The 24,899-nt window shown below is 37.5% G+C and overlaps 1 protein-coding gene across 1 annotated transcript in view; it reads right to left on the reverse strand.

The window, feature by feature from the left end:
* Positions 1–24,899, reverse strand: part of LOC150075387 (thiopurine S-methyltransferase-like) — a 38,239-nt gene that overhangs the window by 2,873 nt on the left and 10,467 nt on the right. Inside the window, exon 3 of the mRNA XM_090388470.1 lies at positions 6,341–6,433. Within this exon, the coding sequence (XP_090244596.1) occupies positions 6,341–6,433 (93 nt within the window). The remainder of the gene's footprint in view (positions 1–6,340; positions 6,434–24,899) is intronic.

The raw sequence follows: 24,899 nt of genomic DNA on the forward strand, positions 1-24,899 counted from the left end.
ACAAAAGCACAGCAAACTCTTGTGGCTCCCACTACTGTTCAACTTTGAGGCTTGGCTATCAAAAGAAACTTTTCTAAACCCCTCTGAGCCAGTTTTGAAGAAAGGATCTTTTCAATTTTGTATACCTTTTCCTGGTATGAAATGAAGGAAATGTGAATAGCATTATAATACCAGGAAACCTGCTTGTAGTAGTCTACCAAATCTCATTTAATGTATGTTTTAGACTGGAGTCCCTCTGAAAGTATGAGGAATGTGTATATTCTGCACTTTGTCATCAGTTCAATATAAGAATGTCAAGGTTGGGTCTTCTAGAGTCTTCCACTGACTACAGGACTTTGGTGCATTGCACTTGTTTGCTATGTATCTGGTCAGTGCTTCTTTGGAAGCAGTTATATTTTCAAAGTCTTATTGTAAGACAATGTTAGACAATGCTATCTAAGAAAAAGGCTTTGGTGGCCAAAGCCTTTTTCTTAGATAGCATTGGCCAAACTAGGTTTGCTACTTAGCAAACTGATCTCACAATGTGGAGGCACCTTTGCCATGAGCTGGTTGCCTTAGTATTGTGCTATTATAAATAATACATGCTACTGCAGTGGAGAAGCATATTTTTATATACTTCTGAGTGCCCGAATAGTGAAGGCAACTCATGGTGAAGGTGCTTCCAATATGAGATCAGTACACAAAGTAGCAAACTTTGTTTGATCAATGCTATGTAAGAAAAATAGCTTTGGCCACTACTTACAATAATGTTTTTTAGCATCTATAGCACCAGCTTTTGTCCATCACTTAATTTTCAAAGTCTATAACCTCATCCAGAGACAATACTAATTCACTCTGGTCATGCATGCAGTGATCTTTGCAAGGCTGCCAGTCTGTGCAATCTACCATGGCAAGTGCCAAATTAAAATGGGTTAACCATGAATAAAATTGTACAATTAGCAGCAGATTGATTATTACGAGGATCAAGATGAGCACTTGGATTTGTCTGTTGATATGACAAAGTACCTGTTGAATGTGTCTCTATACAATTCTCATTAATGTTGAAGAGCACTCAATTCTTGGAAGGGTTACCACTCTCAAAATATTGGGTATAGGTGGATTTTTTTTTTTTTTTGAAAGGAATATATATGGTTCTGAGTAGCACATGTGGATGCAGGTATATATGCTTTGTGACTGAATACTTTTGCCACCTCAAAAATTGCATGGTCTATTGTTAACTGTGGATGTGTGTTTTCCAGGTGCCTCAAAACAGTACAACAAAATTATGACTCCTCTAGCCACCTCAGGATTATACTAGAGTATAAAGAGAAATTTAAGCAAATTGCAAATAAAATTTAATTAATTTAATTTTGTGATCAGTGAATACCAGCACTACTTTGCGAGCAGGGATGAGGAGGTGATTAACCCCTTGTATAAGGCAATGGTCAGGCCACCCCTTGAGTACTGCATACAGGTCTGGAAGTCTCATTTTAGGACAGATGTAGAGTTGCTAGAATGAGTACAGAGAAGGGCAACGAGACTGGTGAAGGGAACAAGGAGTACTCTTATGTAGAAAGGCTTAAGTTCTGCAAATTGCAACTTCTGGAGACTAGGCAGCAAGGCAATCTTATTGAGGTGAATAAGGCCTTGAATGGATTGAGCAGGCTCAATGCTGATGGGATTCTTCCTTTTGTTCAGATTACAAACCTGAGAGGGGCATAGATTCAAACTGAGGAAAGTCAGTTGTAGAATAGATGTGCGGAAGTTTGCCTTTAGCTAGCAGGTAGTTGATTGCTGGAGCAAATTTCCATCTGTTGTTGTGGAAGTTGATAGCTTAAATAAATTTAAGGCAGAACTAGATAAACATTTGGAATGAATGAATCAGTGAAATTGGGAAGGTTTTTTTTTTTTTTTTTTTTTGTGGCTGATGCTGTATAAGCTTGCTTTCTTGCATCATGTGCCTCTACTAATGCTAATACCAATCTAGACAGAAAACACACAAAACAAAACACAGGAGAAATCCTTTATATAGCAAATTTTACACTTTACTTAATTGATAATATCAGATAGCATATTTTCAGAAAGTATGAGTTCAATCACAAAATAGGTCGATAATAATAAAAATAGACAACCTAGACACTATAAGTTGAGAAATTGCAGAGTTTCAAAGAAGGTACTAGTATTTTTAATAATATTCACGAGACTTGCTTAGCATAAGTCTGGGTATGGACAATGAACATTTAGACTGATAATGAAAGAGATAATTACATTTTATATCTTTGCATTTTTTTTTTTTTCATACAGTACAGACTGATTAAAGCACATAGGTTTATCAAGTAATGCCTTATCACTTATGTCTAACTTCCTTGAAAACAGGAAAAGCAGACTTCGTTTTGAAGGAAGATACTCCTCCACTTTCCATATACAAAGGGAAGTCCCACAGGGTTCTCCTCTGGGGCCACTACTCTTTGCTGTATATATTAATGACATACAAGATTGTATGCAACATGTTGACATCAAAGTGCTCTCATATGTAGATGACTTTAAAATATACAAAACCATCAAAACAACACAAGACTGTGAAGCACTGGAAAATGGACTAGACACCATCACCCGATGGATCACAAACAATGGTCTAACACTAAATTTAAACAAATGCTGCACCATGTCTGTCGCAGACTATCACAAAAAACACAAGATTAATTATCCCTATTAAGCATTAGCATTAGCATTAGTAGAGGCATTTGATGCAAGAAAGCAAGCTTATGCAGCATCAGCCAAAAAAAAAAAAAAAAAAAAAACCACTTCCACTTCACCCCTCTGTTCGTTCAAAATACCTGTCCAGCTGAGCCTTAAACTTATTTAGGCTATCAACCTCCACCACAAGGGATGGAAGTCTGTTCCACCAACCAACCACCCGCTGGCTAAAGGCAAATTTCCGCACGTCTATCCTACATCTGTCTTTCCTCAATTTGAATTTATGCCCTCTCAGGTGATTATTCTGAGCTAGAGGAAGAATCCCATCAGCATTGAGCATGCTTAAACCATTCAAGGCTTTATACACCTCTATCAGATCACCTCGCTGGTGCCTAGTCTCCAGACACTGTAATTTGCAAAACTTAAGCCTTTCTTCGTAAGAGCACCCCTTTGTTCCATTCACTAATCTTGTTGCCCTTCTCTGTACTCGTTCCAGCAGCTCTACATCCTTCTTGAAATGAGGCCTCCAGACCTGTATACAGTACTCTAGGTGTGGCCTGACCATCGCCTTATACAATGGAATAATCACCTCCTTATCCCTGCTGGAAAAATTCCTGTATATCATTGACAATACTCCATGAGCTACTCTTGCAGCCCGTCTGCACTGCTCAGAGAACTTCATATCTGCCTGCACAACCACCCCCAAGTCCCTTTCATTCTCTACCACTGTCAGTGTTGTACCATAGAGTTGATACGTTGCTCTGGGGTTGCTGTTTCCCATGTGTAGTACTTTACATTTGTCAACGTTAAACTTCATTTGCCACCTCTCAGCCCATCTGCTCAACCTTTCCAGATCCTGTTGCAGAAGCATAGTGTCAGTAGTGTCCTTGACAACCCTGCCAACCTTTGTATCGTCTGCAAACTTGGACATTAATCCCGATATACCATCATCAATATCATTTATAAATACAGAAAACAATAATGGACCCAACACTGAGCCCTGAGGGACTCCACTAATAACATCAGTCCACGATGAGCAGTGTCCATTGATTACCACTCTCTGTCTTCTCCCCCTCAACCACCCCTTTATCCATAGCAGCAATTTGCCTCCAATGTCACACTGCTCCAATTTGTGTAGCAGTCTTGCATGTGCAACAGTATCAAAAGCCTTTCTAAGATCCAAGTATATAATATCAAAGTTATTCCCTGCATCCAGTTCTTTTGTGACTGCATCATAGTATCCAATCAAGTTGGTCAGGCAAGACTTCCCCTTAACAAAACCATGCTGTGTCTGAGCTATAACTGAAGTCTTGTCTAAATGATCCTGCAGTGCGTCTTTAACCAGTGCCTCCATTAATTTTCCTGGAACAGAAGTCAAGCTCACAGGTCTATAATTACTTGTGTCAGCCTTTGATCCTCCTTTGTGAATTGGGGTCACATTTGCACATTTCCAGTCTATGGGTACCTCCCCTGAGTCCAAGGAAGCTCTCATAATTATGGCTAAGGGTTTGCTTACTTCCTTTGCTGCCTCCTTTAATATAACTGGATAGATCCCATCCACCCCGGGTGCCTTTCTTGTGTTTATCTTCAACAGTTTCTCCTCCACTTTACTCCCAGTTATTTCAAGATTCTGTAACTTACTGCTAGAGTTGAATACACCTCTGGCATTCCCCTCGCTGAATAACTCCTCATGTGTGAATGTCGATGCAAAATATTCATTTAGTTTGTTAGCCACCTGAGCAGGATCATCAACACTTGACCCATCAATATCAAGTGGACCAATCTGATTCATCCCTTTCCTTCTAGAGTTTACATAAGTAAAGAACTCTTTGCTGTTTTTCTTTGCATCCCTTGCCAAGGATTTCTCGTAATCTGCCTTCGCCTGCCTAACCTCCTTTGTAACTTGGTTGCATATCAACTTGTATCTATCATAGGCTTCTGTGTCATGTGTTAATTTGTAAGTATCCCATGCATTTTTCTTCTCTGCCATATGCCTCATTAGTTCATCTGACATCCATTTTGGCCTAAACCTTGAACAATATTTCTTAGTTGGTATGTAAAGCCTAGTAGCTTCCAAGATAAGTTCTTTGAATGCTTCCCATTTTGAATTTGCTGTTGGTAACATCATCAGTTGGTCCCACTGTATAGAATTTAAATACTGTCTCAGTCCATCGTAGTCGCCTTTACGGAAGCAATAACCCTTCCCTTTACCCCTAATGGTAGTTACCTCTTTGAGTAAATCCCACTTCAGCACACTGTGATCACTGCCACCTAGTGGTTCATTTATCTGCAGATTCTTAATGCATGAAGAATCACTGCTGATAATCAAATCAAGAGTATTACTCCCTCTAGTTGCCTCCCGAACATGCTGATGTAGAAAACAATCATCCAATAAATCCACAAAAGCCCTGCTAGTGTGTGAGTATCCAGCCCCCAAATTCCAGTCAATATCTGGGAAATTAAAATCTCCCATTATAAGACACTCTGATTTACTGGCCCACTCTATTTCCCTGTACAGTTCCTTATTATAATAATCAAGCAATAACCTTAAGCTAATAATCATGAGCTATTGAGAATACATGAGGTTTCAGATTTGAGAGTATGGTTTTCTGAGAAGGGAAAATTCAGCACACATGTAAATAAAACTACAGCTAAGGCCTCCAAACCCCTTGGACTGCTTAAAAGAATCTGCTTCGATTTCACCAACGTACAGCTCATAAAAACAGCTTGCATAATGATAATCAACCCAATTCTAGAATATGCCTCACAAATCTGGAATCCTCACACCAAAATTCTTATAAAACAACTGGAACGTATTCAGAAATCCATAGTCAGATTCCTGGTGTACAAATCTAGGTTGGAATTGAACACAAAATCCTACGATGAATGGTGCATTCACTTCAGGATTGTACCACTCTACTAAAGAAGAGCTGCGGCAGACTGCAAATTCCTAATGCATCTCGTGGCTGGAAAGTTGGATGCCCCCGAGCTACTCTACCTCATCAACTTCAGCTGTCCTCCAAGAGCCTTGAGAAGACAAAATATGCTGGCACAAGATCCATTGAGAACTGATCAACTCAGATTCCATTACTTCAACAGAACTGCAAAATTGCTGAATGAATCCAATATTGATATCCTAAATGAAAACATTAATATCAAAAAAGAGCTGCAAAGGTTTTACAATCAAACTAATAGAGAATGAAAATAAATGACTAATTTAATAATAAGAACAATAATAATACTATAAAGATAGGTATACTTAGCTTTAACAAAAATAAAAAAATAAAATTTTTTCAATGAACAAAGATAAGAAATAACAATTAGGAAAAAAAAAAAAAATAGGGATAACAATAAGAATAATAACACAAATCAATCAATGCAACTACTTAATGTGAACTACCAGGAAAAGAAAACAACAAAATGCTTAGAAATACAAATTTCTCTGTTACCATAGCTTTGCTCAAATGCAAATCGCTTGTAACGTATGATATGCATTGTATATGTTGTAAATTGACCTTGTATATTTGAAACTGTATATTGATACCTGCCATTGTGTACAGATTGTAAATAGAATGATTACTGTATTGCTACTGTCAAATTCCTTCTCTGTAAGGCTTCGGCTGTTTTGGAGTAATAAAAAAAAAAAAAAAAAGACTGAACTTACCACTTCATATCAACACTTTTTCCGCACATCGGGAAGAATATTTGAATATTTTTGCGTCCATTTATTAGAAGATCCTTGTGTTTTTCCAGCATGCTAGATTTAAATAAATAATTAAACATTAATATCAATTTCATTATTAGAAATGTCACCATCTTGTACTACTTGCTTATGTCTAACTATTATTGCTGTAGTGCCAACCAATAGAGTTTTTAAAGTTTATATATCTCCATTCTCCACCTTGAAACTACCATGGGCACCTATTTCCTATCATATATTACTGATTTGACTATCACTGTCTTTTATTCTTGACTGGTAAGAGCAATTCTTTAGATTATATTCCTCTGATGAGAAATAAACAACAAAATAACTGACCCTTGGAAACTAGTATTTAAATCTGACACTGCCATGCAGTAACAAGCAACTACAGATTTTCTTTTTATCATAATTCAGCATTATCAATTTAAAATCAAAACCTATATGAGGGAGTTAGAATAATGGAAATTAAAACATTTTCATTATTTATTTATTAACAATGTTTTTTATAAAGATATATATTAATGACAATAAGCGTTGAAAATGTAAACATACATCTCTCCTGTTTATCATATTGTGCATCACTTGCAAAGTTTTATGAGGTCTATGTTTTGGATACCAACTTCAGTGTTCTATGTAAGTTCCTTTAATGACTGCAGATTATTGCTACAACTTTTTTATTTTAATTCCCCACAAAAAATAATCCAGAGCTGACGAGTCAGGGAAACATAGTGGCCATAATCTTTTTGAAGTAGTGAGCTAAAATCAAAAAATTCTTCCAACAGATTCATAGTTGGTTGGCTATATTTTAGGCAGCACTAGGGCACAATGTTTAGTGGGTGCCAAAATTTGAAAGAGCAGCAGAAAAAAAAGAAAAAAGAAATCACTATCAATAAACAAGTGAACAGTTTAAAAGAAAGCAATTGTACATAGGCAATTAGGGTACAAATTTTTCACAAGCAAAGCCCTCTAAAAGATCAATTTGAATGTGTCACCCCCCCTGCTTTCAGAATAAACTGAATACTTTAAAAATTGCAGAACAGATGATAAATTCAATGCCTTCTAGACCAGCATTTCCCAACCTGTAGTTCGAGTAACTTAAAAAAATGGTCCATGGAACTTTATGGTAAAACAGAGCTTTTTTCCCAACAATCCTATTTACATCAATGAGAATTAACAATATACTTATAACAAGCTAAGGTATACTATATATGTTAAGTATGACTACATATCATTACATTTAAAAAATAGTTACTAACATATTTGCATGTTAGTTTAATTTTTTTTTGTGGTCTGTGGCTACTACTGAAAGTGGTCTATATCTGAAAAAGGTTGGGAAACACTGTTCTAGATAAAAAAATTAAAAAAAAAAAAGAGTTGCTGATTGAATTGGATACCGAACCTGAATTTGAACAAACAAGAATACTTTCCAAAAGAGAAAGTTTGATAATGAACACTGAGATGAAGTTGGCACAATAGCAAAAGAATTTTGCAATTATTTTTTTTTCAACGTTTTTAGACAGTAAAATCCAGTCATTGAAAGACAAGTTTAACATGCTTGCTGCCTGAATACAAACTTGTGTCAATATGAACTGCAATTTTTGTACCTCAATGCAGATGTGTCCATTCAATTGTGGACAATAAATGAGCACTGTAAAAGAAAAAGCACATGAAATGAACAACTGGGAAATATTGACACACTAACTGAACCACGGGTTATTGCATTGTGGCTGGGATTTTGCTTAGCATGAATTGCCCTGTCTAGAGAGAGCCATAAAAGCTGTGTACTTGGTTTGCAGTTTGATACGTTCTTTGCTTATGTTGAAGTTATTTTATCTAGTTTAATATTTTTCACAAGAAAAAGTAAAATTTTTTGAAGGTTATGCTTGCTGAATTTTAATTTTTTAGTTTGTGAAAAACAAAATCCTTAGTGTGTGTCTACTGATAAAATTTTATGTAAAAAGTATTTTCCTACAAAATTTTATTCTAACAAGTTGTTATAATGGATCCAAAGCCTGGGACATATCAGGACTGAAAAGGAACAGGGATGGACAGCATGTTGAAACTGATGATATTGAATCATCAGTTCTTCATAATTTCATCTTTACAATATATCACTGAAACAGAATTGTATTGAACTGATGTGGATTCTGAATCCCATTCAAATGCATCTGTTGATGAGAGAATATTACAAACAACAGATGCGCATTACTTGGAGTGATTATTCTACACAGACAAAGTCAATTTACTAAAAACAGTGCCTATGTGTTCCAGCACCCAAGAAGCAGCCCAAGAGAAGCACCTCACAGCAGTACCCCATGGCACAAATAAAGAACCCTTTGAAATGTAAGTGGCAGTGAATGTGTTAAGTTGATAGCAAAGCATAATGATCAATTCTAATAGGGATTTAGACATTCTGCTTATAGATGGTGATCAGAAAGCCATTTCTGTCATTAATTTATATGAAGAGTTAAAATATTTTCAAAACCATTTCAAAGGTTCTCACTGAAAATCTCATAGTTCACGTGCTCAAACAATTTGATGGCATCATCGACAAGTCTTTCTGTGGTACTGAGAATTCATTTAACATCACCACTATCAGTAGCCAGTGCCAAAGGAAGCTTTTTCAAAGACAAAGTTAATCCAAACCAATCTCAGTTACACGATGACAAAAGATCAGGTGGATGAGTTGTCAATCTCATTAATTGAACATGCCATTGCCAAGGATTTAGACCCACATGAAATTATAGAAAAATGAATTTACAGCTGTTATGGCCTGAACAGTTAATCTTTGAAGCAGAAAATTTAATGAATATGCAATAATCAATGTCGCTTATTAAATTTAAATTAATAAATATATTTTTATTTTATGATTTTAATAAAATGAACTGAATGAAATAAACAATAAAATTATCAATTTATATTTAATTTTTAACAATTTATATAAACAATTTATATTTAATTTTTGAACTGAAAAGCCTTTTCAACTTATGAAGGGAATGAGAGTGCAGACACCAAAACTAAAGTTGGGTGCCACAAACCTTTGAGCCAGTTCTGGGCAGCACTAATCTGTTCCAAAAAAGCAACAAATTTTATGACAATCTCCTGGTATCATTTAGCATTTATTGTTTCATTGAAAAACATTAGCCTAACAATATGCTTTCATTTGTGGGTTGGTCACTCGCACACTAGCAAGGCTTTTGTGGATTTATTGGATGATTGTTTTCTACATCAGCATGTTCGTGAGGCAACAAGAGGGAGCAATACTCTTGATCTGATTATCAGTAGTGATTCTTCATGCATTAAGAACCTGCAGATAAATGAACCACTAGGTGGCAGTGATCACAGTGTGTTGACGTGGGATTTACTCAAGGAGGTAACTACCATCAGAGGTAAAGGGAAGGGTTTTTGTTTTCGTAAAGGCGACTATGATGGTCTGAGACAGTATTTAAATTCTATACAGTGGGACCAACTGATGATGTTACCAACAGCAAACTCAAAATGGGAAGCATTCAAGGAACTAATCTTGGAGGCTGCCAGGCTTTACATACCAACTAAGAAATATTGTTCAAGGTTTAGGCCTAAATGGTTGTCAGATGAACTAATGAGACATGTGGCAGAGAAGAAAAATGCATGGGATACATACAAATTAATGGGTGACATGGAAGCCTATGATAGATATAAGTTGGTCTGTAACCAAGTCACAAAGGAGATTAGGCAGGCAAAGGCAGACTATGAAAAATCCTTGGCAAAGGATGCAAAGAAAAACAGAAAAGAGTTCTTTACATACTTGAACTCGAAAAGGAAAGGGATGAATCAGATTGGTCCACTGGATATTGATGGTTCAACAGTTGAGGATCCTGCTCAGGTGGCTAACAATCTAAACGAGTATTTTGCATCTACATTCACGCATGAGAAGTTATTCAGGAAGGAGAATGATGTAGGTAAAGTAAACATTGGCAGTGAGCTGGATGATTTTGTAATAACTGAGAGGAAAGTGGAGGAGAGATTGTTGAGGATAAACATAAAAAAGGCACCTGGGGTAGATGGGATCTATCCAGTTATATTAAAGGAGGCAGCAAAGGAAGTAAGCAAGCCCCTAGCCATAATTATGAGAGCTTCTTTGGACTCAGGGGTGGTACCCATAGACTGGAGATGTGGAAATGTAACTCCAATTCACAAAGGAGGATCAAAGGCTGACACAAGTAATTATAGACCTGTTAGTTTAACTTCTGTTCCAGGTAAATTAATGGAGGCACTGGTTAAAGAAGCACTGCAGGATCATCTAGACAAGAATTCAGTTATAGCTCAGACGCAGCATGGTTTTGTTAAGGGCAGGTCTTGCCTGACCAATTTGATTGGATACTATGATGTAGTCACAAAAGAACTGGATGCAGGGAATAACTTTGATATTATATATTTGGATCTTAGAAAGGCTTTTGATATTGTTGCACATGGAAGACTGCTGCACAAATTGGAGCAGTGTGGCATTGGAGGCAAATTGCTGCTATGGATAAGGGGATGGTTGAGTGGCAGAAGACAGAGAGTGGTAATCAATGGACACTGCTCAACGTGGACTAATGTTATTAGTGGAGTTCCTCAAGGTTCAGTGTTGGGTCCGTTGTTGTTTTCGGTGTTTATGAATGATATTGATGATGGGATATCAAGTTTAATGTCCAAGTTTGCAGATGATACAAAGGTTGGCAGGGTCGTTAAGGACAATACTGACGCTATGCTGCTGCAACAGGATCTGGAAAGGTTGAACAGATGGGCTGAGAGGTGGCAAATGAGGTTTAACATCGACAAATGTAAAGTGCTGCATATGGGAAACAGTAACCCCAGAGCAACGTATCAACTCTGCGGTACTACACTGACAGTGGTGGAGAATGAAAAGGACCTGGGGGTAATTGTGCAGGCAGATATGAAGTTCTCTGAGCAGTGCAGACGAGCTGCAAGAGTAGCTCATGGTGTCTTGTCAATGATATACAGGAATTTTTCTAGCAGGGATAAGGAGGTGATTATTCCCTTGTATAAGGCAATGGTAAGGCCACATCTTGAGTACTGTATACAGGTCTGGAGGCCTCATTTCAAGAAGGATGTAGAGCTGCTGGAACGGGTACAGAGAAGGGCAACAAGATTAGTGAATGGAACAAAGGGTTGCTCTTACGAAGAAAGGCTTAAGTTTTGCAAATTACAGAGTCTGGAGACTAGGCACCGGCGAGGTGATCTGATAGAGGTGTATAAGGCTTTGAATGGTTTGAGCATGCTCAATGCCAATGGGATTCTTCATCTTTCTCAGAATAATCACCTCAGAGGGCATAAATTCAAATTGAGGAAGGACGGATGTCGGATAGATGTGCGGAAATTTGCCTTTGGCCAGCGGGTGGTTGGTTGGTGGAACCGACTTCCATCACTTGTTGTTGAAGTTGATAGCCTAAACAAATTTAAAGCTCAACTGGACAGGTATTTCGAACGAACGGAGTGGTGAAATGGGAGTGGGTTTTTTTTTTTTTTTTGGCTGATGCTGAATAAGCTTGCTTTCTTGCATCATATGCCTCTGCTAATGCTAATGCTAATGCTAATAACATACACATCTCACTACAATTTTGACTAGGAGCAAGGATTTTACAAAAATAGTGTGGAAATTCACAGAATAATGAAACTATACCTCATTACAGAAAAAACAGTCTAGGATACTTATTTCATTATATGTAAAATTATGCGGCGCTGAGTACTGCATCCTTGCACCTTTGTCAGGCTCTCAGTTCATAGACTCAGTTCATATTCAGGTAGAATATGATATGCAAAAAAGCCTAATAAAAAGCCTTTTTTATTGCAATGAGTTCTCCTATATGACAGCTGACATTGCTGTTTAAGCTTATTAACTTCCTCAGGGCATTCTCAGGTGAAACCTGAACTTCAATTAATTTTTATTGTGTTTTTTAATGCTGGTTTAGAACAGCTATATTTTTTGTCATTAATGTTACTAGTCTCTCAAAAATTACATAATATTAGGAATAACCAATATAATAATAGATTTACTTAGCATAACCTCATTGAATGAGGTTCCAATCCAATGAGAGCTCAAAATATGTGAAACCTCATCATATATAAATCTGACACTGCTTGAAATGCACAACAGCACTTATTATAAGACTGAAACAAATGCTCACTGAAAATTGCATCCTTTCTTCAGCACTTTGGATTGACAATCAATCCTGAGAAGACCAGGATGATGATATTCTCTCTGAAGACCAATCCCACAGTAATCGCTCTGACTTTTGGTAGCACCCAAATCCTTGTTGTAAATATGCATTCTGACTTAGGTGTAATATTCGATCCTAAATTCTGTTTTAATACTCAGCTGGATAAACTCGCCTCACGAGCTTCGAGTCTGTATTGGACGACAAAATAAAATCTGCTGCATATTAAAGATCCTAGAATAATTGAGAAATACATCAGAACGATTGTCTACCCACCACTATTGTACACATTGGAAATATGGGCTTCGGCCACCCTAATGACCAAAAAACCTCTCATTGCATGTGAATATTGGTTACTGCAGTGGGCCAACTGGAAGCCTAATCTGCTGCTGCAAAACAGAATGACAGCATTAGCAAATGCAATGAGGGGTCCCAGTCTCTCTGAGCTTATTAATTCCCAGAAGCTGGTCATCACAGTGAAAATGGTTGCGGAACTTATTTCTGAACCATCTATATGGGATTCGTGCTGCCAGAGAATTCCTCTTCCAGCCTTGAGGACTGCTCCAAGAGTAGCCCCCAGAATATAAGACTTTTCCTGATGGATTGTTTCCTCCCTTTTTAGATGCTGTCTCAGGTCTATAAACTTGATGCTGACCTTCACAAATTTTCATGTGACAAAAGCTATAGAAAGGAAGTCTTATCCATGCAATGGCAACAGTTGGACTAAGTATATTTGTCTCTCTCCCTTTTTTTTTATTATTATTTTTTTTATTATCAGACTTGCAAAAATATCTAGTTTTGACTCTTGTATTGTAATGATACTCCCCAAAAAGAATGAACTGTCATGTGGAGAGCAGTCTCTTTCACTGTTTATTATTAACTTAAAATTTTTATTTGTATGTAAATTTTCTCTCATTGTTGCTTAGCATGTTAACCCCTGGCCTGCATGACATGACAAGTAGGTTGCAACATTAAGCATACTGTGGGCATCTTAATTTCAGATTGCAATGAAGATTTTCTCTCCCTTCTTGGGTATAATGCCCCGTATGATAATAAAATAATAATAAAAATCAATAAAAATGCAGTGAATGCTGGACCAGTGGATTGCAGAGCCTAGTCTTACTCCTAAACATAATAGTAGAGCTTAACCTTGAGGAGAAAAGAAATCACTTGGGTTCTAGAATGAAAAGCCCTAAATCCCAGCAGGGGGGGCCTCCCTCGATCCAAGGCTCAAAATTAAAATTTTTTTTAAAAAAAATTCCTAAAGATAGTGTTTTATTTTTAATAGATAATCTCGTATCTAGGTTATAAATAGAATTTTTTTTTTTTGGTTTTAGCGATGCAGCAAATGACATCAAATGGCAAAAGATTTATAAAGATTTAACTTTTTAACAATCAAGGTGCCTCTTAAAATTAACAAAATATGAAAATAAAATAGAAATATTATTTCACAACACACCTAAAGTTTGATATATATCATTAAAATTTTATACAATTACACTGGTTTACAGTGTATCTGGGGTTTGTGGCAGTTATTTATGCATGTTTACTGATTACTAAATCAAAGTCCGTTTGTTTCTATCATGTAAAGATTTTTCACAATTCATTAACAAAATATTACCTAGGTATTATACGCAAATTTGTACATAACTACATTTTTTTTTTACAGTTTCTGCAATGGTTTACAAGTTTTATACCCCTATATTCATAATCAGTATCAAATACAACAGATTGTGCATGTTTATCCCGTAACTACACACACACACACACACTGCAAGGTAGCCAACCTTGACCCAGGAAGGTAGATGGCCCCCCCCACCCTGCTCTTCCGGCCCATCTGTGATTCCCAGAATTTTATTTTCTGAGTCTGAGTTTTTTAACCCCTAACTACACACAGGAGTTTGGGAGACTCCTGTGTGTAGTTAGGAGTTAAACTTGTCTGAGCATGCACTCACTTGTTTGTACAGTCCACTCAACCACAGAGCCTATATAAGTGGCACATCCCTTATGCGGTTAGAGTACGCCTGTAAAAACCGTCGTGAGCTCTCATTGTGTGTTAGTTTTCTTTTAGTATGGCAACCAGAAAGTGTATAAACAGTCCTGACATATTTTGTTACATATGTGGTTGTTTTGTTCCTGTAAAGCAGAGGCGAAATATTACAGATTTTGTAAAAAAAAATCTTATTATGCATACTTTGATATAAAACTAGGTGATCAGGATAAATCGTGGGCACCACATAAAGTATGCCATACATGTGTCGAACATCTTAGAAAATGGAGTCAAGGAAAAAAGGTGTGCTCCGCATGGACCTGATCTGCCTGTAAAACCTCCACCAGAAACTTTGGAGTCCACATCTTCCACCAAAGCAGAAGCTAAAGAGGTTAGTGAAGAGGAATGTTATCAACCAGAAAATATTTTAACGCCACAGCAATTCACACAAGTCAAACTAAATGATTTAGTAAGGGACTTAGGTCTTCCAAAGTATGCTGCTGAAATTCTGGGATCCAGACTTCAAGCGAAGACCTTACTTGCCCCAGGTACAGAAATCGTGAAAGGGAGTTTATACAGTATTTTTCACAAGAAGGTCCTCTCGTATATTGCAGTGATATTGCTGGTTTAATAAGTGCCTTAGGAGCTCCATCATATGTTCCTAGTGAATGGAGACTATTTATAGATTCTTCTAAGACTAGTTTAAAAGGTGTTCTCTTGTATAATGGAGATAAGTACACATCTGTGCCAGTTCCTCATTCAGCCCACTTAAAAGAAACTTATGACAATCTAAAGTTGCTTCTGGAGAAAATTAAATATCAAGATCACAAATGGCAACTATGTGGAGACTTAAAAGTGTTATGTACGTTGTTGGGGCAACAGGGTGGGTACACTAAAATGCCATGCTTTATTTGTGAATGGGATAGCAGAGCTAAAGAGCTGCATTAGATAAAGAAGCAATGGCCTCAGAGGCACAATCCAATCTTACACCGGGGTCAAAAAATATTGTGCACGAAAGCCAGAAAAAATACTTTTACCTCCACTGCATATCAAGTTAGGCATAATGAAGCAATTTGTTAAAGCATTGAATAAGGATGGCAACTGCTTTAAGTACCTTTGCAGTAAATTTCCCAGTTTATCTGAAGCAAAACTTAAGGAGGGTATCTTCATTGGTCCCCAAGTTAGAAAATTGGTTTTAGACGGTCAGTTTGAAACTACTACGACTGACGTTGAAAGAGAAGCCTGGATTGCTTTTAAAAGTGTAATGGAAAACTTTCTAGGAAATCATAAATCACAGGATTATGAGAAAATTGTTCAAAATATGCTTGAAAAGCTTTGCAATTTAGAAAACAAGCCTTGTGCGTCGGGTTGCATTATATCATCAAAGTTTCTTGCGACAACCGACTAACTGGTTAAAATAAATTTATTAAAATAAAAATATAATATATACATAAGATAAAACAGAAATAAAATAAAAGTGTTAAAATACAATAAGATAAAAAGAGTTAAATAATAAACAGTAAATAGGTAATAGTAGCAATGAATATTTTAAAGATGGAAGAAATTTGTAAGGAAAATAAAACGTTGGTTGATTTTTTGATGAAAACTAAATTAAAAGTTTCGTTCTGTTCATTTTTATGTTCTTCATTATGTTTTTTTATTATTAAAAGCAGATTTTTGGAGTTCATGAGCGTTTTTACTATACCGTTGATTTAGGTTTGGTTACGAAAAAAGGAAAAGGTTTCTTTATTTTTCGTAACCTGACCTTAAATGGTACGTTAGGAAATATTATAAACGGTTTCCTTATATTTAGTGGTACACAGTGGTACATGTCGGTACACGGCACTGTTCATCAGTTTGCGAGAGAAGGAAAATTTCTGGTTTACTCATTCAAGCAGTAGTCGCCACACGAAGAGCATGCATCGATATATGAACTGTGAGCTGGCAGACATGCACCTAGTGTATGGATTAGAGGGCAATGGACGAGCCGCTCAACAAATTTATGGAGAACGCTTCCCGGACAGACATGTACCAGACCATCGTTTGTTTGTGCATGTGCATCAAAATTTGTGCGATTATGGGTCATTTAAAGGTAACAGGAGTAGTGTGGGCAGACCACATTCGATGCAAACTCCCGCCATGGAAGAAAGTGTGTTGAATGCCGTCCAGAATAATCCTACTACCAGCACACGTGCTGTTGCCTCTGTCTTAGGAGTGTCTCGTTGCAGTGTACAGCATGTCTGGCATGATGATTCCTTACACCCCTTTCATCTCCAAAGGGTTCAGTTACTGCTCCCCCAAGATCATCCTGCACGTGTGGCTTTTGCACAGTGGTTTCTCCAAGAAAGTGTTCAAGACTTGAATTTTCCAGCCTATGTTTTTTTCATGGATGAGGCTTATTTCACTCGGGAAGGCTTATTCAATCAGCACAATGCTCATGTGTGGGCTCACAACGACCCACATGGTGCGTGCCCCCATGTGGCACAACGTCGCTTCGCAATAAATGTGTGGGCAGGTATGGTCGGTGACTGCTTAGTCGGCCCATACCTGTTACCATCCTGCATGAACTCCGCTAAATATCGGATCTTTCTTGAACAAGTTCTACCAGGGTTACTTGACAGTGTTCCAGCAAATGTGAGATGCAACATTTGGTTTCAACATGACGGGGCACCTGCCCATTATGGAAGGTGTCTTCGTGACCATTTGAACAGGCGTTTTGGGCGTCAATGGATTGGCCGTGGTGGACCCATTGCCTGACCCCCACGCTCACCTGATTTATCGAGCTTTGATTTCTTTCTGTGGGGGGGCCCTCAAATCAATCATGTATGAATCGCCTGTGGAGACGGAAATGGACTCGCGGTGAGACTCATCTGCGCTGCTGCTGCTACTGTCAAAGAAACTCCAGGTGTGTTCGACGGTGTCACGCATGCATCGCGTCTCATGGTGGAACCTTCGAGCATCTGTTGTAACATCATGAAATGCATCCATCTCGTACTCTGTTAATATTATGTCAAATAAATGTTTGCCACTAATTACTGTCTTGTGTCATTTCTGCTTCTTGTGCCTCTGCTACTACTTTCCCGTGACGTTTCTGGTTATGGGTTCCTATGCGATTCACATTCCTTTAGATGTTACCTACCTCTCCTAAACGTTTGTACTAATATTTTTGAGACACCCTGTATATAATGAATAGCAGTTGAGGTGTTGATTGACATTAGTATCTGCACGAGTGTCTTTAAAAAGAAAAGTACAGTAATAAAAAAAATAATATTTTAAACAATTTATGCGCCAGTCCACATGATTCTAAAGAAAAAAGGTTATGTTACCCCCTCCATTTCAGGAGGGGTTCAAGCTCCCGTGGGATTCAAGTGGAGGTAACCTGACTTTTTTTACCATTATGGAAAGCGTTCATCAGGGAAAGTTACCATTAATGCTTGAGTGCTAGTAAAATGACACTAACCCGATGTTATCGTGTGTTGTGTTCGTGCACCAATCAGCGCATTGTTTGCCACGCCTACTTGTCAATCAATATATCGTTCTCAACTTTGCTCCACATCGATAACACCTACCGCCTGTTTACCGAGAGAGCAGCACTAGAGTGCCGTATCGGGAAACAAATTTTCCGTGTACGTTATCTGACGTTTCTTGTCGTTCTCGTGTTGGCTTTCTTTACCTTCGCCCTTCTTTCAATATAATTGGATAAATTCCATCTGCCTCAAAATCACAGAGAAGTAAGATACAGAGTGGACTCTTGCTCAATTCATCCCAGCTCCTTCACTTTCAGAACATGAAACTAACGCAACGATCTGTGGCCATCAAAACTCACTGAGTAATAACACAAATGCCCAATGCTAAGTTGTTAACACGTGGTTGCTCCTGTGTCTTGATTTCTAGGTTCGTTGAACGTAGAAATTTTGTTTTAAGTAGTCTTTTTTTACTATTGTTATAATTATTTGTGTATTTATTTTTCTATTATTATAATTATTTGCTGTCATGCACAGAAATAAGTGTTTCGTGTGCAGTAAATGTGGCTGCAATTGTACTCATTTCCGAAAGAACGTTTAAGGTAATTTATCGGAATCCATAGAACCAGGAAATGTTTAATGAATGAAATGGAAAAAAAAAAAAAAAAACTGAATAGCTAATTCATAACTTATTACACTAATTTATATTATCTATAAATTATCTATGACTGCATCATAGTATCCAATTTGATTGGATACTATGATGCAGTCACAAAAGAACTGGATGCAGGGAATAGCTTTGATATTATATACTTGGATCTTAGAAAGGCTTTTGATACTGTTGCACATGGAAGACTGCTACACAAATTGGAGCAGTGTGACATTGGAGGCAAATTGCTGCTATGGATAAAGGGGTGGTTGAGGGGGAGAAGACAGAGAGTGGTAATCAATGGACACTGCTCATCGTGGACTAATGTTATTAGTGGAGTCCCTCAGGGCTCAGTGTTGGGTCCATTATTGTTTTCTGTATTTATAAATGATATTGATGATGGTATATCAAGCTTAATGTCCAAGTTTGCAGACGATACAAAGGTTGGCAGGGTTGTCAAGGACACTACTGACACTATGCTGCTGCAACAGGATCTGGAAAGGTTGAGCAGATGGGCTGAGAGGTGGCAAATGAAGTTTAACATTGACAAATGCAAAGTACTACACATGGGAAACAGCAACCCCAGAGCAACGTATCAACTCTGTGGTACTACACTGAAAGTGGTAGAGAATGAAAGGGACTTGGGGGTGGTTGTGCAGGCAGATATGAAGTTCTCTGAGCAGTGCAGACAGGCTGCAAGGGTAGCTCATGGAGTATTGTCAATGATATACAGGAATTTTTCCAGCAGGGATAAGGAGGTGATTATTCCCTTGTATAAGGCAATGGTCAGGCCACACCTAGAGTACTGTATACAGGTCTGGAGGCCTCATTTCAAGAAGGATGTAGAGCTGCTGGAACGAGTACAGAGAAGGGCAACAAGATTAGTGAATGGAACAAAGGGGTGCTCTTACGAAGAAAGGCTTAAGTTTTGCAAATTACAGTGTCTGGAGACTAGGCACCAGCGAGGTGATCTGATAGAGGTGTATAAAGCCTTGAATGGTTTGAGCATGCTCAATGCTGATGGGATTCTTCCTCTAGCTCAGAAAAATCACCTGAGAGGGCATAAATTCAAATTGAGGAAAGACAGATGTAGGATAGACGTGCGGAAATCTGCCTTTAGCCAGCGGGTGGTTGGTTGGTGGAACAGACTTCCATCCCTTGTAGTGGAGGTTGATAGCCTAAATAAGTTTAAGGCTCAGTTGGACAGGTATTTTGAACGAACAGAGGGGTGAAGTGGAAGTAGTTTTTTTTTTTTTTTTTTTTGGCTGATGCTGTATAAGCTTGCTTTCTTGCATCAAATGCCTCTACTAATGCTAATGCTAATATGAAACAGTGTAAGTGTATTGATATTAATCGAAGTAATAGTATATGAAATAATTAAATTATTCCATAAAAAAACCTTCATGAAATATGTCATAACATCTTTACTGTTTCTGAAATCAAGTCAAGTCAGCCAAAGTCTTACCGACAAAGTGAAAGAGTTATAATCACCCAGGTACTGTGAGGATATGGATATTTATGATTAAAATGTATTGGCATATGTCTCAGGTTACCTAGCTAGAAATATTTTAGAGATCAATTATTGTGAAACATGTAAAGATTTACTATTAGGCCCAAAAGATCGTGATATGGACAAATTGCTGTATTAATGTTAATCTGAGAGAGAGAGTATGGATTAAAATGGCCATCAAAGGAATTATTGAATACAATGAGAAGTGTATCAGATATTTTGCTTTTCTGAAGTGTATTTGTTTTTTCATAAGGAAAAAGTTCTACAAAAACTTTATACTAAAACAAGTTTTATTGACTTAGAGTGGTTTGGGAACCAGGAGTACCAAGCACATGTGCAAAAAGTACTTATTCAGTCTATCTTGTAAATTATGGAAAAACAAAAAGTGAAAAATACGAATTTGGCTTGTCTGTCCAATCAAGCATGAAACTCCCTTTAAAAACTATTGAAACGTGTTGGACACGTGTAACTGGGAAATGTTAAGCATGTGCTGTGAAAGATAGAGGGGAAAATTGTCACGATTTGATTTTTCTGGGGAAAACTGTGTCATGATTTCTCTTTTTTAGAGATCACTTGTATGGGCCCGTGATCTCTACAAAAAGATCACTTTTTGTAGAGATCACTTTTTGTAGAGATCACGGGCAATATTAATTGATCAATACTGGATTAACTGTCCATTCTGAACTACATATACATATACCTTAATGATAAATAACATATAGCTCCATTATCCAGTTTTAATTCTATTGTCTGATGAATTCCACACTGCTAAAGTATTTGCCAAACATTTGTCAAGGATTGAGACTATTGATATGGAGCCTTTGGTTTCATTTCCTGGTAGAGATGTGTTGATCAATGAGGATGACCAAAACTCAGCATTGAAGAATATGAAAAATGACAATACAAAAGACCCAGGTGACTCACCAACTGTATTTTGGAAAAAGTCTGTCACTTCTTTTAATCCTATCATGCTTCATATTTGCAACTTATATCTGAGATTGGGTATTTATCCAAAGCATTTCAATCAGGTTAACATTCTTCTGGTATTCAAAAAAGGTGATAAGTGGTCTGTATAAGATTTCAGACTATTCCCCAGCAAAAAAAGCCTTTCTAAACTATTTGACGCAGTAGTGCATAAACAACTTTTCAATTTTTTCAAGCCTTACATATCAAAATCAATATGGCTTTGGTCGTGGAAAGTCAGCATGTGTATGTAAGTTTTCTCTGGGGGTCCTATTGCTGTTATCTAGGGTCACATTGCTGTTGTGGCTAACGAGCTGTATAATACAATGTTCCAACAGTGTCATCATCCACCAAGTGAAGCCTGAACCATTTATCCAACTCTGTGTATATGTATACGTGTTCTCTGTGAACATATTGCTGCTAGGCTCTTGTGTAGGGTCACATTGCTCTTGTGTCTGAGAAGCTATATAATGCAATGTTCCCAGTGTCATTAACAATCGTAAAGTCAACTTTTTATCCAACTCAGTGTATATGTTTGTGTATGTTCTCTAGGAGCCCTATTGCTGTTAGGTTGGATCACATTACTCTTTGCAGTCTGAGGAGCTATAAAATGCAGTTTCCACATTGTCATTAACAATCAAGTGAAATCTGAACCTTTTATTCAACTCAGTGTACATGTGTTCTATGGGAGCCCTATTGCTGTCATGAAGGGTCACATTGCTCTTGTGACTCAGGAGCCATATAATGCAACATTACCACAGTGTCATTATCAATCACGTGAAGTCTGAATCATTTATCTAACTCTGTGTATTTGTATATATCTGTTCTCTGTGTACTTATTGCTGCTAGGCTGTTATGTTGAGACACATTGCTCTTGAGGCTGTATAATGCAATGTTCCCATAGTGTCATCATCTATAAGTGATTTCTAAACCTTTTATCCTCAGTGCAATACTTCACAAAATATGTGATGTCACCTCTACAGATTATGAAATCAATGATTGAATTGTGGACTGGGACACAGTGCTTTATTATTAGTAGTATTGTTGTTCTTACATTATTACTGATTGGGGTGCCTCCATAGCCAAGTGGGAAGGAGCAGCAGTGCGTAGCACACGCTTCTTGATTAGACCGAGGTTCGAGCCCGTCACCACCAAACACAGAGGATGTGGAAAGGTCAGGGAATGACCACCGCATATTCCCGGAGCAATATGGCCTTAGTTGCTAATGCTCCTAAAAACCAAATAATAACAATAACAACAAATAACATAACAACTGATTAGGTGGATCCACCCTGTGATGGGTATTACTACCAAGTGCACAGGGTGACTAATATGTTGTGTTACTGTAGATCCAGGAACTCTGACTATCCTACAGGTATTGTGGACTGCAACTTTCTGGAATTCCTTGTGTATGCTCTCTAGGAGACCTAGTGCTGCCAAGGTCTTTGGCACCATACAATTAACACTATACACTACGTTCAGCTATTATGTTCTGGCTCTTCAAGTAGTGTGATATCTTGTTGGTTATGCAGCTGGTCATAATCTTGTATATTGTTGGGATACAACTGATAGGCCTGTCTGGATTCTGTTGGGTTATTATTTTTATTATTAATTAAGTTAATTTTGTTTCCTATACTGGGCATATAAGTCTTTAGCTGAGTTATAAAGCTGATTTAATTTTATGAATTAAATCAGCATGCTCTTTTTATATATATTACACGACATTTCATGTGAAGATATTACTAATTCAATTTGCATTCGACTACACATAATTCAAATATCTTTCATACAAAATGAGAAAATTCATAAATAAAAAGAATTTCAATTATATAGTTCTTCAAATAGGCCTCTGGGATTGGGTATATTCATACTATGATTTTTAGCGTTTCTCACCAACCATTAGCATTAGCATTAGTAGAGGCATTTGATGCAAGAAAGCAAGCTTATGCAGCATCAGCCAAAAAAAAAAAAAAAAACCCACTTCCGCTTCATCCCTCTGTTCGTTCAAAATACCTGTCCAGCTGAGCCTTAAACTTATTTAGGCTATCAACCTCCACGACAAGGGATGGAAGTCTGTTCCACCAACCAACCACCCGCTGGCTAAAGGCAAATTTCCGCACGTCTATCCTACATCTGTCTTTCCTCAATTTGAATTTATGCCCTCTCAGGTGATTATTCTGAGCTAGAGGAAGAATCCCATCAGCATTGAGCATGCTCAAACCATTCAAGGCTTTATATACCTCTATCAGATCACCTCGCTGGTGCCTAGTCTCCAGACACTGTAATTTGCAAAACTTAAGCCTTTCTTCGTAAGAGCACCCCTTTGTTCCATTCACTAATCTTGTTGCCCTTCTCTGTACTCGTTCCAGCAGCTCTATATCCTTCTTGAAATGAGGCCTCCAGACCTGTATACAGTACTCTAGGTGTGGCCTGACCATTGCCTTATACAAGGGAATAATCACCTCCTTATCCCTGCTGGAAAAATTCCTGTATATCATTGACAATACTCCATGAGCTACCCTTGCAGCCTGTCTGCACTGCTCAGAGAACTTCATATCTGCCTGCACAACCAACCCCAAGTCCCTTTCATTCTCTACCACTGTCAGTGTAGTACCACAGAGTTGATACGTTGCTCTGGGGTTGCTGTTTCCCATGTGTAGTACTTTACATTTGTCAATGTTAAACTTCATTTGCCACCTCTCAGCCCATCTGCTCAACCTTTCCAGATCCTGTTGCAGCAGCATAGTGTCAGTAGTGTCCTTGACAACCCTGCCAACCTTTGTATCGTCTGCAAACTTGGACATTAAGCTTGATATACCATCATCAATATCATTTATAAATACACCTAATTCTGTTTTTACACGATAGATACGTTCCTGAAAAATACGTGTAAAAAAAATTCGTGTAAAAAAAGACATTGTATTTATGGAAGAAAAGAAGATTGGTTCCGGATCTAAAAAAATCAGTAAAAATAATTTAAAAAAAACACATAAAAATATCCGTTTTAAGCTTATTATTTTATTTCAACAAAATACACATGTAATAATATGTAATTAAAATGTATTAAAATAAATTTGTATGCATATGAAATGAAAAAAAATTCTTCATGAACAAAAAAAATCTGTTTTACACATAACAAGATTTTATTCATTTTCACTTTCTGATAATAAACGGCGCATACGTTTGCGTACGACTGGAATATCACTGCCATCACTAGAAATGTTGTGGACATCGTCTTCTTCCTCTATTAATAAAATTCTTTCTGTGATCTCTTCAGCAAAATCAGCACGAGTCTCCTCTGGTGCTGATGTTTCACCGGTTTTACGAACGAATTCAGTTATTAATCGTTGTATTCGTGTTTTGGTTAGGCCGTTATATAATTCTCTGTAAGAGGCTGTCAACAACTTCAGTTCACGTTGAAACTTCCCAGCGCGTTCCTCATTAGGGTCATGTTTGACAAAATGATTACCTAATTTTCTGGCCAGTTCCAGACCTTCTTTTATTAAATCTGCATTTAGAACAGGATCATTTTCTTCATTATCACTACGTTCTGTGGGATAAGGAGTCCCAAGGACAACCTCTAATATTTCATCTTCGCTTAGGGCTTTGTCGGTTAACAATTCATCAATATCTTCAAACGATAGATCATCGAATCCTTCTCCACCAATTTTGTGTGCCATTGTAATGATGATGGGAAATTCGGTCGTATTAGGGATGATGGGATCTTTGCTTTTTACACATTGTGGC

This window comes from Mastigoproctus giganteus, chromosome 14, assembly GCF_048544385.1.
Source record: "Mastigoproctus giganteus isolate SK-2022 chromosome 14, ASM4854438v1, whole genome shotgun sequence".
In the NCBI taxonomy this organism is placed as follows: Eukaryota; Metazoa; Arthropoda; class Arachnida; order Uropygi; family Thelyphonidae; genus Mastigoproctus; species Mastigoproctus giganteus.